This window comes from Somniosus microcephalus, chromosome 7 (assembly GCF_052327205.1).
Source record: "Somniosus microcephalus isolate GS21.2 chromosome 7, FLI_Smic_1.0, whole genome shotgun sequence".
Taxonomy (NCBI): domain Eukaryota; kingdom Metazoa; phylum Chordata; class Chondrichthyes; order Squaliformes; family Somniosidae; genus Somniosus; species Somniosus microcephalus.
The window spans coordinates 217,135,474-217,150,434 of NC_140993.1; the positions used below are offsets into that span (position 1 = coordinate 217,135,474).

The window sequence follows — 14,961 nt, forward strand, 5'->3', positions numbered from 1 at the left end:
ACCCATTCCCTTCCTGCCTGTGCAGCCTTTACCTGCGATGTGACAAACTCCCTAAATGTGCTATCCATGATGTCCTCAGCATCGCGTTTGCTCCAGTATGTATCCATTTGCAGCTCCAGCGCCGCAATGCGGTCTGCCAGTAGCTGCAGGTGGATACACTTCCCGCACACATGGTCATCAAGGACACAGGAAGTGTCCCTGATTTCCCATAGTGCAGGAGGAGCATGCCATGGGGTCGAGCTGTGCTGCCATGAACTACCCTTTAATTAATTCAAATTAAATTAAATCAAATCAATACCACTAATTACACTACAATTAAATGATATACTCAAGGGCCCTTGTTTACTAGCACTCCCCGCTACACAACAGAGACCCTAGAAACTATAAACCACAAAAATTAAGTTTGGAAAAAAGACTCACCAACCACTTACCTGGTTTCTGGTGACGTCACACTTAGATTACTTTTTACTTCTCTCTCTCCCCGCTCCTTAAATCCTCAGTATCCACCCAGGGCCGCTCTCGCTGCTGCTGCCGGTGAGACGGAGGTGCTTCAGAGTTATACCCAACATTAAGGTAAGTCAGGTATTCACCTATCTTAGTAATGCGATCAGGTCTGCTGCCCTAGTTTCCTTGGGGGGAATAGGAGCCTCATGCATGAATAGCCTGTCAAAGTGAAGTCTGACCACTGTCTGCAGATGTGGGTGCGAGGGTGGACAAAACCAACTCAGAGCCTGACCTCCCACCCATCCCTCCAAAAGGTCCACCTCCAAACACCAGAGACAGGATTCTTATGGTTGCCAGTAACTGTTTGGGTCAACAACAAAAAATAAACACAGGGCCCAAAGTGCCAGCAGAAATAAAATATAGAAACAAAATGAAATTTCAAGAAGAATTACAAAAATATTGCAGAGTCAAAGTACTTGCCCGTGCCCTTTGAATCTGCTACAGCCATTTTTCATGGGCTTTCTGTAGAAATGACTTACTGCATGCCTGAATGTTGTGAAGTGGTGTGCAGAACATCTCTACCCCGAAATAATATTTAAATGAAATACACAACCATTTTCCACTACTGGCTGCTCGATTGACACTGCTGCAATGGTCTCCCATAGTGGAAAATCCAGGGTTATAATTCCAGACTTGCTGGGACTTGGAATGTAACTGATCAGGGTTTGCTCATGTAGCTGGCACTATTAAGTTGATACCCTGAGGATTTCACTTGATTACCTTGGGGGAGGGGGTAGAAGGGAAACATCAGAAAGATTAATGTTCGAGGCTTTGTCGGTGATTAATTTATTCGCCTCCCAAGAGTGCATCACAGTGCAAATTATGCATGGCCAGTTGCAACAAGCAAATTTTTTATTTTCATAAAAATCTTCTCAAAGCAGTGGTAATGTTAAAGACAACATAATCTCTCCGTTCCCACACCATAACAATAGCTTAATTAAATGTGTCTTGTGTATCTGTGTATGAAATGAATGTGGTGATCATAAGCTGAAGTTTGATAAACTGAAGTAATTCAAAATGAGGGCTGGAAAGGGTCGAATGATCAGTTAGTCAAAACATGAGGATGAGAATCAGATACTTGACCTACATATTTTCCATTTACTCTGACCACTTAAATCATGAAAACAATTATTTAAACTGAAGTTCTCCAAGTTTATTTGTCTAATGTACATTAAAAAAATCCAGGTTATAGATTACAACTTTTTTTTTAAACAATCATGTCATTTTTTTAATGTAAACAAACGTCTTCAAATTATATTGACTCTATACTTCCATATTTTCACTTCAAATGCTATTCCCATGCATTATTAGAGTTTAATGAACACTGAGGCTTTAAGAACATAAAGTGTATCTCAGTTACTAGACATAGTTGACATAATTTTAGTTCCACGCAGTGTATTGCTATGATGAATTATTTCCAGAAAAGTTACTATGTCCATGAAAGCACGTTTAAACATAAAATTCTTAATTAAGTTATATTTCAAATGTTTATCTTAATCAGTTTCTGAAAAAATATTTTAAATCTTAGGCAACATTATTTGGATTTTTGTCACTCCATCTAATTTTGCCAAAGTTCAGTTCTGAAATATTTTGCCCAATAATTAAGATACTCTGTCCTCACACAGACAGAATAACTATTTCACCACAGCCACAACATGCTTCTTCTTCTCGGAGACAAATGGCATGGATCCTGGTTTGCTGTGCTTGCGACGATTCAGTTCCCTGAAATAAAAAATAATTTGTAATGAGGTACGCTTACTTGGTTAAATGCTTATTTAAATATGAACACATTTTCATGTCTACTGCTAATTGTGGCATCTTCTCTTTAAAAGCCAAAAATCACACACACAAGCCTCATTAGCCAACTCAATTTGTCAGCTAAAAAAAAGACATTAAGTTGTCTCAAAATTGACTAAAATGCCTTTTGCAACAAAGAAATCTCAGAATAGACAGGTTTACAGAAAGGGGGACGGGTGCCTTTCCAGACATTTATTACAAGCCCACAGCAATCCTCTTCTCACCTCTCTTCCTGTAAACACTATCTATCCCTTTCTCCCAAGGTTTCTATCTCCATTCTATTTGCTTTGCTGACTCCACTTTCTGTACTACAGCTTCTGAAATGTCCTTTTTCCTGAGTGACGGGGCCTGTGACCATATGTGCACCATTTTCCCTGCCTTGGCTCTCATACTCTCCCCCTTCTCACACAGGCCACCTATACATTCTTTTCTTCCCAAACTAGGGTTGCCAAATCTGGTTGGATGTATTTGTTGAGGTTTCATCACATGACCTCCACCCCCCCAACCTGCCTGCCCAAATAGCCTTTCTTCCCCATTGTTTATTATTTATTTATAAAAATATTGGCGAAGTGTTCACAGAAAATAAAAAAAACAATGATTTCCGGACTTCCCTGTTGCCATTTCATTATTTTTCTATCTACTGGTACCAGATTGACTATTTGAGTTGGGAGCTGAAACCTAGGTTTCAAGAGGTTTTTGCAACTGGTTGAAAGCTGATAAAATAAAGACTAATATGGTCACAAACATGGAAGGGATTCTGCTGAATTAAGATATTTGTGGGAGATGAAAGAAACTTGTAGCATTTGAGGTTCACTAGCTTGATCCCTGGGATGAGAGGATTGTCCTACGAGGGCAGATTGAGTAGACTAGGCCTATATGCTCTGGAGTTTAGAAGAATGAGAGGTGATCTCATTGTAACACAAGATTCTGAGGGGGATTGACAGGATAGATGCCGAGAGGTTGTTTCTCCTGGCTGGAGAGTCCAGAACTAGGGGGTAAAGGGTCAGCCATTTAAGACTGAGATGAGGAAGAATTTCTTGACTCAGGAGGGTTGTAAATCTTTCAAATTCTCTACCCCAAAGGGCTGTGGATGCTGAATTGTTGCGTATATTCAAGGCTGAGACAGATAGATTTTTGGACTCTAGGGGAATCAAGGGATATGGAGATCGGACGGGAAAGTGGAGTTGAGGTTGATGATCAGCCATGATCTTACTGAATGGCAGAGCAGGCTCGAGGGGCTGTATGGCCTATTCCTGCTCTTACTTAAGTTCTTATCACCTCTTCCTGTTACATAATGCAACCTTAACTGCAAGCTTTCATCTCAAAAGCTGGCCATGCCTTTTCATGGCTCAGATTTGTCCTGTGATTTGCTGAGCCACACAGACCAGGCATATTCCATGTTTAAAGCCCAGTCTGTGCTGAGTTAGCCAAACTCAGTCAGGGCAGTGGTTGGAGCATTACTGTTGGCCTCTGTGCCATTGGACCAGAAAAGAGAACAGTAGCTAGGAATGGCTATCCAGCACCCAGAACTGTACCCAGTGAGGAGTACATACCTTCTGGAAAGATGACAAGGGGAGAAAAATGGAAGAGAAAAGAAGTGTTCCACTCTTGTCCCCAGTCACAATATGTAAACGTAATGGACAATTCAATCCACGAAACATAAGCAAAACAAAACTTGTACTTCATATAATTAAAAAATGGCTTGGGATTATGCATGAAGGATCAAGCATAATCTTTGGTTCAGGTAGAATGTCAAAGCCCTTGGGTTTGTGTGTTTTATCATCCAATCCATTCTTACACAGTACCCAAGAGCTGGTTACCGAGTGACACTAACAGCAACTAGGGATCTATTCTAGGAATGAGCCACAATTCATTTAGATCAATGTAACTGAAAAACAATAATTTTGCATTTTTTAAATCTATATTGTTATGAGCTTTATGATCTTAAAGCCTCTCCCTGAAAGGTGGTATAATCTTGTAGAACACTTCGATAGGTATTTCCAGACTGGTCACCTACAAGCACTAGTTGGTTACAAAAATGTTTGTTTTATTTTTCTATTACACCCTTTCAGTATTGCCAATTTAAAACTTTTCCAACAGTGCTGTAATTCTCATTTTACTCAATACATTCCCTCTCAATTTCAGTTACAGATGTGACATGAAAGTAAAATGTAGATCTGTATCTAATTGATAATATGCGCAAATCAGTCAATTTATTACTGAGCCAACCAATGGTACAACACTGTACAGAATTCTGATTTATTATAAAGCTTGTAGAAATATAGATTAAAAAATACAAAAATGTTGTTCTTCAGTGACGCAGATCTAAATAAATTGTGGCTTATTCGAAGATTAGTTTCCTAGTTGCAGTTAGTGTCATTTTGTAACTAGCTCTTGGGTGATATGCAAGAGTGGATGGGATGATCAACTATTTTCTTTATGAAAGCACTTCTCCGCTACTTGCCATCACCTGAGGTATTGGAAACACACCAGTTGGGTTATTGTGGATCCAAACTAATATTCTACCTCTCTGCAGCACAGTACACTGGAAGCCCCTCATAGATTTTATTCATCAAATAACAAAGGCATATCTAGTCAGGCTATAGTGTAGCCTAATTTTTGAACTGTAGATTTATATTTGAATATTTTGGGTACTTCTACAAACTCAATCAAATTTTAGTTAAAATAAGACTTCTTAATAGAAAACAATATTATATACTGTACAGGGTGTTGTGTCACAGGATAGTTATTTGAAACATACTTTCTGCGTCGTGCTTCCCTCATGATGCGGAGTTCCTTGGACTGGTTGTAAATCATTTTAGGCAAATGACGGTGACGGGCTATACGTTTGATGTGAGGATGGTGCTGGAATTTTTCTTGAAGTTTTTGGTTGTAGTTCAAAGCAGCCTTCTCTCTTGGTGCAAGCTAATGCATCAAAATAAATGGTATTAATACATCTAAATACTTTAATTACATTTTTCAAGAACATAATACAATTAAGTTCTTCAGATTTGGATTTTCAAGCTTTATGTCCCTTCTACACCACTGAATTTTTATTGAATTTTTAAAAATTGCTAATATTTATCAGCATTAATATTCCTTGCAATGTAACTTAATATGAAATATTATTTAGTACTTCAGTAATATCATAATTCAAAGTCTAAACATTTTCCCCATGGTAGCACACTTAATTATCGGTTATTTGGATTAAAACCAGTAAAAGCAAATCTTAAGGAAAAGTTGGAATACAAACTGAACCAAAGAAAATAAACTCAATTTGCTTATTGTAAGGATGTCTAATTAAAGTTAAACATTAACAGCATTTAATTGTGTAACTATAAGGGACCATTTTAGAATAAAATTCTCTTGTCTTTTCCCAGCAACAATGATGTAAAAACCAATTAAAACAGTGAAATGCCATGCCAGGGCAGTACATTAGAGATTACACCTTACATCGTCCAAACAAACAAAATGATTTAGAAGTTTAAAAAAAATCCATGAACAAAAAAACTCACGAAATCTCTTAAATCTTCAGTTTTATAAAGGATGGTTTAAAAGGAACCACTTGGAATTTCTGTCAAGTGTGAGAAATTTAAAAAGATGCATTGATAAAATGAATTGCAGCCTAAATAGGCAACAGTGGCATACTGATGTATTTACACACAGATGAAATTTTAATGAGCAATTCATCAAATGAACATTAGTATTCTTTTTATATCCATAACAGACCACAGAATATTTGTGGGCTGAGGTAGGGGAAGAGAAATGAAAAGACCAAAAGGAAATATTGAAAGTGCGTGGTCCAGCAGTGGGCTACTGTTGCCACGGGAGGCAAAGGAGGGAATAGATGACCATATAAACACTTTGAATGTCTAATGAACAAACCCTCTCCAGTCCAGGTGGGCAACATTTCAGCTCAAAATGTTTTTTAGCATTGAACTAAAATCTCTGAAATCACTGAACGTTCCCAATTCTGTAGAAATGTTATAAGCACACATCAGATTTTGGAGCTTCAGAATGAATCAAATGGCTAAGAAGCATTTTTGCTGTTTGAGGAAGAATGTAAATAGCTGGGGGTTGGAAGAGAGGAGAATAAATAGGAAATAATACGAGTGTTAGAATTGATTTGGGCTGGGTGGTGCTCGAGAGGGACATGCTGCGCTGAAAGGATTCAGAAATTAATTTGCAGACAAGTGCCTAGATATTATTACAAAGCAGTTAATGGCAATGTTCCATTTTCCAATTTGCAAAGTTCACACCAGCTTATTTGGCAATATAAATTTGGAGCTGATAAGCTTGACAATTCCAACACGGTCTTAGTCAGCCTCCCATCCTTCACCATCAGCAAACTTCAGCTCATCCAAACTCCTGCACCAATTCCCTCTCACCCATCATTCCTGTGCTCACTCAAACACATTAGCATCCGAAACCCCAGCACTTCAAATTTAAAATTTTGAACCTTGTGTTTAAATCTCTTTTCAGGTCTCATCCTTCCCCATATGTAATTTCCTCCAGTTCCTGCAACTCTACCCAACCTCTCTGCTCCTCGGACTCTGTCCGCCCTCCTTTTACCTCACCACTGGAAGACATGTCTTCAGCTGCCGAGGCCCCATGCTCTGGAATTCCCTTCTTAATCCCCATCACCTCTGCAGTACTGAGGGAATGCTGCACTGTTGGAGGTACTGTCTTTTGGATGAGATGTCAAACCGAGGCTCCGCCTGTCGTCCTCGGATGGGTGTAAAAGGTCCCATGGCGGGGAGTTCTTCTGGTATTCTGGCCAATATTTATCACTCAACCAACATCACTAAAACAGATCATCTGGTCATATATCTCATTACTGTTTGTAAGACCTGGCTGTGCACAAATTGGATGCTGCATTTCCCTACATTACAATGACTACACTTCAAAAGTACTTCCTTGGCTTTAAAATGCTTTGGGATGTCCTGAGGTTGTGAAAGATGCTATATAAATGCAAATCCTTTCTTTTATATAACAAAACATCACAAGGCAGGGATGGGTTGGACCCCAAACAGGAAGAGGACGAGATTAGGGGATGTGAAGTAGGGTTGGAAAAGACCGAGGATGTTGGAGGAGAGGTGATAGAGTTATTTCGGAATTAATGAGGATTTTAAAACTGATAGGCCGAGGGCATGGGGACCAATCAAGGTTGATGCTGATGGGTATGGTAGGGAGTACAGCACTTGGTACAAGACAGAGTACCAGCAGCCAAGTTATGGATGAGTTGGAGGAGATTATTTAAAGGTTGTAGGGAGAATCCTAGAGATCAAGGCTAAGGTACAATGGCATGGATGAAGATTTCAATGACAGTTGGGGTGAGGTAGGGACATGGGCTACAGATGTTAGTTGAAGGTTTAAAAAAACCAGAATGCATTAAAAATCAAATCTATTCCATAATATTAGAAAACTTCAGAATTTGAAGTACTGCATCAGTTTCACTTCAGACGAAGACAGAATAGCTCAAAACTTTCTGGCTACCACACTTAACCCATTTTTGAGTCTTCCACCAGATAATGCAATATTCAAGATGGAAAACTGTATACCACTTAGAGACGAGGCATTAGTTAGACATGCCATAGAGGCCAAAGATGTTTTTAAATGGTGGGATGATGCCAGCTGTTTTATTGGGGGGGCAACAATTCCCAAGGAAGCTCAGTATCATCAGAAGGTATTGGGCTGAGGAAATTTCTTGAGTATTGAGGAAATGCATTGAGGGAGCGGGCAGAGGGGTCTCAGACGATAGGAGTCTGGATGGGCGCTGGTGAGGGGAGGGAGATGTTGGAGAAATTTCAGAGCTTTGTAGATGAGGGAGGGTTGGCACACCTTAGAGGCTGGAGGAGGCAGAGGGCTAAGTAGATAGCCTAAATAAGCCTCTTGATAATACAGCTTGTTGTTTGTGGCACAGTCTCAGGAAATGTATATACTGCCAGTTGCAACTCAGGACAGTTCAGTATTAAACTGTATACACTACCATGTAGATATGAAGTATTGTACAAAATGTTCTTTAAAAATAGAAATCTAATATAGACTGTCTCATGAGGGTTACTTAAAATTTATACTGAAATAAATATTCTCGTAACATAACAGATTCCAACTTCCTCCAAGTCTGTTGAATGTATTATTAGCGGAACATGTCTGTCATTGCACTTTGGTGTCTCAGGGTGTGGATGGTTGAGAATGCAAAGCTGCAATCTGCTAGAAAATAATTTTAATTTTCAAATTCTATTTTTTTTAAATTCTCTTCTTTAATTGTTGATGGCAGAAATGCAATATTCGTGCTTCCATAACCAATCATGCTACTTATGGCATACAGCTCCCTTAAGTGGCAATACCTTAATAAGTATCAACTCAAAGATTTTAAATAAATCTTTAAAAGTCAGGACACTAAACACAGGCGATTAAATAGACTGCATTTTAATTGCAATTAAATTTACTCTTTAAAAAGTTAAGTCTCACAGCAGCTGAGTGAAAATGGGCCGAAGGATATGAGAGTGAAATGTTTATTACAGGAAACTTTGTGCTATCCGGCACCGACGGGACCGAGCTGTTGCTGTCCCATCAAAACTGCCGGACAAACCAGCGCTAATGTTGAAACATACGGAGATTTTGAGCTCCGTATCTGGCAACAAACCCTGTTGCTTAGCAACAGCTTCTAAACAGTCGGCCGTACCTTGCAAGCGTCTCTGTAGCTTAGCAACAGCTTCAGCGAGACCTTGCAGAGCCTGACTGGTGGAAAAAAAGCAACGAAAAGAAAAAAAACCTAACGAAACGGCTCCTGATTTTTGCCGGTGGCTCGAGCATTCCAGATAGTTAACCTCCAGATAAACCAAAGTTTCCTGTAGTAGGTTATCAAAAGTTAAAAATGTGATTGTTTAATTCCAATGTGCTTGAAATACTTCAAAAAGTGGTCTTGATCTGGATTTGAAATGAACAAATGAAGAACTGTAGAATGCAGATGGGAATAGGGTGTCATTCACTCGTAATGTTTATCCGTGGAGTCCACTTAACTTAGCTTGGCATAACTCAACATTTCATTCTCAGTAATTAAAATGCATCTAAACAAAAATATTGTAGCTTTCACCATATGTTCCTGTACATAAAATCTATAAATACACCACCACAGAACTGTCTCGCAAGCAAGCATGGATACTCGGGGAATGAACTCGATATCTGGGTGATGACTTAAGACATTTAATATATTTACATATTAATAAGGTACCAAAAAAATCCAGATTAAATTACTGATGCCTTTTAATTTTGATCAAATGTCACCATCACTATTATTACCTTTTACCCGCAATATTGTTCTTCACCTCAATTGCATTTTGAACAGCAAGGAAGGAAAATCGTTTTACAAATATAAAACTCAAGAATGAGTTAATGGGCAGAGTTTCAACTTTTGAGCTTAGTTGACCTCTTCTTAGGTGAACTTTCTCCCAGGTACTAATTAGTCTATATGTTTCCTACTGCTACAAAAATCATTCTTCTTTTTACGATTAATAATGAATTGAGTTTGTGAACATTTTTCTTGGAAATACCAATTTTGCATCATTAACACAATATGCACATTATTGTGGTTATCTACCATACATCAAGTTAACTGCACACCACATAATAACTTTTAATAATTCCCCACAGGTACTTAAATACAGCAATAAAGAACCTTGTAAATAGAGAAAAAAAATGCATCTCATCCAAGCCTTTAGTCCATTTATTTTTGCTTCCTTTTTTGTGCTCAAGAGGAGGTACATCAATCTTCCTTGAACGGAGGCCCAACCAGTATCCATCCACCACTACGTCTCTTAATTCCTTACTTCCTCCAAATAAAAGGTGTTGCTATGGAAACCCGTATGCATCCTAGCTATGCCTGCCTTTTTGAGAGATGTGTGGAGCACTTTTTCTCCCCCCAGTCCTACTCCGGTTCCCTCCCTCACCTCTTTTCCCCGTACTTGATGACTGTGTTGGTGCCACTTCCTGCTCTCGCTCCGAACTGGAAAATGATCAACTTTGCTTCCAATTTCCAACCCTCACTCGCTTTCACATGTTCGATCCCTGATTCTTCCATTCGCTTCCTCGACTTTTCTATCTCCATTTTTGGGGATAGGCTATCCGATATCAACTATAAGCCCACCGACTCCCATACCTACCTGGATGACCGTGCCCATCCCATTTTCGGCACTTCTGTCTCCACCCCTTCCACTCCCTCCCAGAACCACAATAGGGTCCCTCTTTACCTCCCCTCCAGCCTCCACATTCAACAGATCATCCTCTACCATTGCCGCCACCTCCAAACACATCTTCTCCCCGTCTCTCCATTCAGCATTCCAACGGGACCGCTCCCTTCACAACACCCTGGTCCACTCTCATCACACTCAATACCCGCTGCCCTTCTCCTGGCACCTTCCCATGCAAGCGCAGGAGATGCAACATCTGCTCTTTCACCTCCTTCCTTCCCACCGCCCAGGGCCCCAAACACTCCTTCTGGATGAAACAGTGATTTACTTGTACTTCATCCAATTTAGTATACTGCATTCGCTGCTTACGATGTGGTCTCCTCCTCACTGAAGAGACCAAAAGCAGACTGGGTGATCACTTTGCTCAACATCTCAGTTCAGTCCGCAAACGTGATCCTGAACTTCCTGTCACTTGCCATTTTAATTAACAACTTGTATTTTTGTAGCGCCTTTAACGTAGTAAAACGTCCCAAGGCACTTCACTCCCACTCTGCCCTCAGCCTTCTACACTGTTCCAATGAAGGTCAACGCAAATTTGAAGAACAGCATCTCATTTTTTGATTTGGCACTTTACAGCTTTCCAGCCTCAACATGGAGTTCAACATCTTCAGGTTATAACCACTGATCCTATTTTCTCGGACAGCAGGTGCTGGCAATGGTTCTGCTGCAACCATTTATATCTCCTATGGACCCGTACTGTCCCATTACCACCCCCTTTTGCGCTGCACCATCATCCCTTTTGTTACTAAATCGCTGCTGCCCTCCACCCTATCGCAGACCTTCCTTTCTGTTCTTTCCTACTGCTCCCGCTTTTCCCCCTGGCGCTGTACTTGCTTATAAATGGTTAAATCTCTAACATCATAGAATCACAGAATGATACAGCACAGAAGGAGACCAATCGGCCTATCATGCCTGTGCCAGCTAAAGCACACCTATCCAATTAGTCCCACTCCCCATAGCCGTGTCAATTTTATCCCTTCAAGTATTTATTAAATTCCCATTTGAAAGTTACTTTTGAATCTGCTTCTACCACCCTTTCAGGCAGTGCATTCCAGATCACAACAACTCGCTGTGTAAAAAAATGTTTCTTCATGCCGCCTCTGGTTCTTTTGCCAATCACCTTAAATCTGTGTCCTCTGGTTACTGACCCTTCTGCCACTGGAAACATCAAAACTGTTCAAGATTTTGAACACCTCTATCAAATCTCCTCTTAACCTTCTCTGCTCTAAGGAGAACCACAGCTTCTCAAGTCTTTCCATGTAACAGAAGTCCCTCATCCCTGGTACCATTCTAGTAAACCTCCTCTGCATCATATTATTAGACTCAATGCAATCGAGGTAATGTTAAACCTGCCAAGCAAAAAGCCAAATCATTTTACCCTAATTAAATTACGGCCTTCACTTTTACACCTCAATCAATGAGGAGTTCCAACTTCCATTACCAGTTAAATAAATGTATCAAGCTTCATCCAGTCAAGTTCATTTTCCTAAGCCTGCCTAAATAGCTGCCTCTGTCTTAATAAATCCCTGTCTCACTCTTTTTACTGAAAGCTGTCAAAGCAATCTAAATTGCAAGGGCTTTTATTATAATTAAAAGCAATGATTTTCTTTAATTCAATTTATTTAAGAGGAGCAAATTGCTGCTGATCTAGTACAACTGCAATGCTTCCCTAGACAAAAAAAAAAGTATAGTAAAGTAATTTATGAAAGCCATCAAAATATGGGCAACCAAATGGGAGTTTTTCGCTAGATAATCAGTAGATTACCAGGTCAGAAAATATGCCAGAATGCAGAAGGGAATATCATGCAGGTATATTTCTCACTTTATTACATACAGCAATTGTAAGTCAATCACAGTTATGGCTTTAAGACTTCGGTCATTCCATTCAGGCAAACCTGTACTTCGTCAAGTGTTTAAAAGGAAACTTGATCAAAAAAAATCCATCCCACAAATTTGGAATCGAAGTGGTCAGTCTGTCATTTATTTTTTGGGTGGGAGGAGAAATCTAAACAACACACATTTGCAGACTGCTTCTCACGTAATAAAACATTCTGAGGTGCTTTGCAGGGAGATAATGGACATCAAGCAGGAAGCAAAAGTGAAATTATGGAAGGTGATGGACAGTATAGTCAAGAGTTAAATTTTGAGGCAGAGAAAGATTTCAAGATGAACAGAAATTCCAGAAGTACTGTGGCTCAAACTCTGCCATGCCTGGTAGAGCAAATAGGTGTGGGGAAGATACACACAGTATATCAGAGTCAGAGTGGAAGGTGCAAGCTGGGACATAGGGCTCGAGTAAGTTGCAATTACATTACCACTGGCTCCCATGCTGACTTAGTTCCAGCAATATATCCACAAATATTTGTTTTTTTAAACTCCTATTCTCCAGTACTAACTGGTGAAGGCTTGAAATACCTGAGCATTGCTTTCATGGCAATTTTATATCCAGTTGTATCCTCTCGATTTAACTGTCTTTTCTCCTGTTCACAAATCTAGCCGGGTAAGACTATGTGCTTGGTTGCTACCCCACAAAACTAGGATTGAGCAGGATTTTATTTTAGTCCTGAATGCATGAAGCTACTATAACCACCAGTAAATAACTAATATTACACCAGGTGGGCATAACACCACAATGGCTCTGCTGGAAGACAACGTTTTGGAATTTTGGAAGTGTGAATGAGATAGATAAGTTATCATTTGGGATACATTCAGCAATTTTGGAAGGAGGCAACTGCTTGAATGAGATAGTTTGCAACCTTAATGAGCACTCTCCATAAATTTGTGGGCTAAGGGATATGAGCCTGACAGCATGCACTAAATTCACTATTCCAGGATCATCCTGAAATGCAAGAATATCCCCAACTTCTCTGCTCCGCTACTTTTCTATCACATTCCCGCACATCAACATCCCAGGGGGTCACCATTGACCAGAAACTTAACTGGACCAGCTACATAAATACTGTGGCTACAAGAGCAGGTCAGAGGCTGGGTATTCTGCAGCGAGTGTCTCCTGACTCCCCAAAGACGTTCCACCATCTACAAGGCACTAATCAGAGTGTGATGGAATACTCTCCACTTGCCCAGATGGGTGCAGCTCCAAAAACACTCAAGAGGCTCAACACCATCCAGGACAAAGCAGCCCGTTTGATTGGCACCGCATCCACCACCTTAAACGTGCACTCCCTCCACCACTGGCAGACTGTGGCTGCAGTGTGTACCATCTACAAGATGTGCTGCAACAACTCACCAAGGCTTCTTCGACAACACCTCCCAAACTGGTGACCTCTACCACCTAGAAGGACAAGGGCAGCAGGCGCATGGGAACACCATCACCTCCAAGTTCCCCAAGTCACACACCATCCTGACTTGGAAATATATCACTGTTCCTTCATTGTCACTGGGTCAAAATCCTGGAACTCCCTCCCTAACAGCACTATGGGACGAGCTTCACCACAGACTGCAGCAGTTCACCACCACCTTCTCGAGGGCAATAAGCGGTGGCCTTGCCAGCGACGCCTACATCCCAGGAACGAATTAAAAAAAAACACGACTTCTTAAACCCCCCTCCCCTGCCTCCTCCACCCTCACTTCCAACAAGTGCAAGGAGCTCATGACTCACTAATATTAAGACCATCCATAAGACCAGCTGCCTCTGCCTCTTCCCTCCCTTCCCCAGCTCACCAACCCAAACTTCCCCCAAGGTTCCCCCTCCCCTCGCCCTGAACTCGCAGCTTTCTCTCCCATCTCCCTACATGGTCTCTCCGAGCTCATCTTGTCCATGAGATCCACTTCCTGCTCCCTCAATCCTATTCCCACCAAACTGCTGGCCACCCAACTTCCTTTCCTGGTCGCCACGTTAGCCAATATTGTTAACAGTTCCCTCTCCTCAGGTACTTTCCCCTCTCCTTTAAACCTGCCATCATCACCCACCTCCTCAAAAAAACAACCCTTGACCCCTCTGTCCTTGCAAACTACCACCCTATCTCTAACCTCCATTTCCTCTCCAAAGTCCTTGAACGTGTAGTTGCCTCCCAAATCTGTGCCCATCTTTCCCGCAACTTCGCGTTTGAACACCTCCAATCAGGATTCCAACCCTGCCACAGTACCGAAACAGCTCTGTCGCAAATGACATCCTGTGACTGTGACCATGGTAAACTATCCCTCCTCACCCTGCTCAACCTGACTGCAGCCTTTCACACTGTTAACCATACCATCTTCTTCCAAAGCCTCTCCTCCGTCATCTAGCTGGGTGGGACTGCCCTTGCTGGATTCCATTTTTATCTATCCAGTCGTAGCCAGAGAATCACCTGCAATGGCTTCTCTTACCGCTCCCGCACTGTTACTTCGAGTCCTCCAAGGATCCTTGGCCCCCTCCTATTTCACATCTACACATTGCCCCTCGGCGACA

At 41.0% G+C, this 14,961-nt stretch overlaps 1 protein-coding gene across 1 annotated transcript in view; it reads right to left on the reverse strand.

Annotated features, from left to right (window-relative positions):
* Positions 1-1,632: 1,632 nt before the first annotated feature.
* dcaf13 (ddb1 and cul4 associated factor 13) overlaps positions 1,633-14,961 on the reverse strand; it is a 100,960-nt gene continuing 87,631 nt past the window's right edge. The window contains exons 10-11 of the mRNA XM_085993410.1: positions 5,063-5,226; positions 1,633-2,226 (exon numbers count right to left, since the gene is read on the reverse strand). Coding sequence (XP_085849536.1) covers positions 2,139-2,226; positions 5,063-5,226 — 252 coding nt within the window. The 3' untranslated portion in view covers positions 1,633-2,138. The remainder of the gene's footprint in view (positions 2,227-5,062; positions 5,227-14,961) is intronic.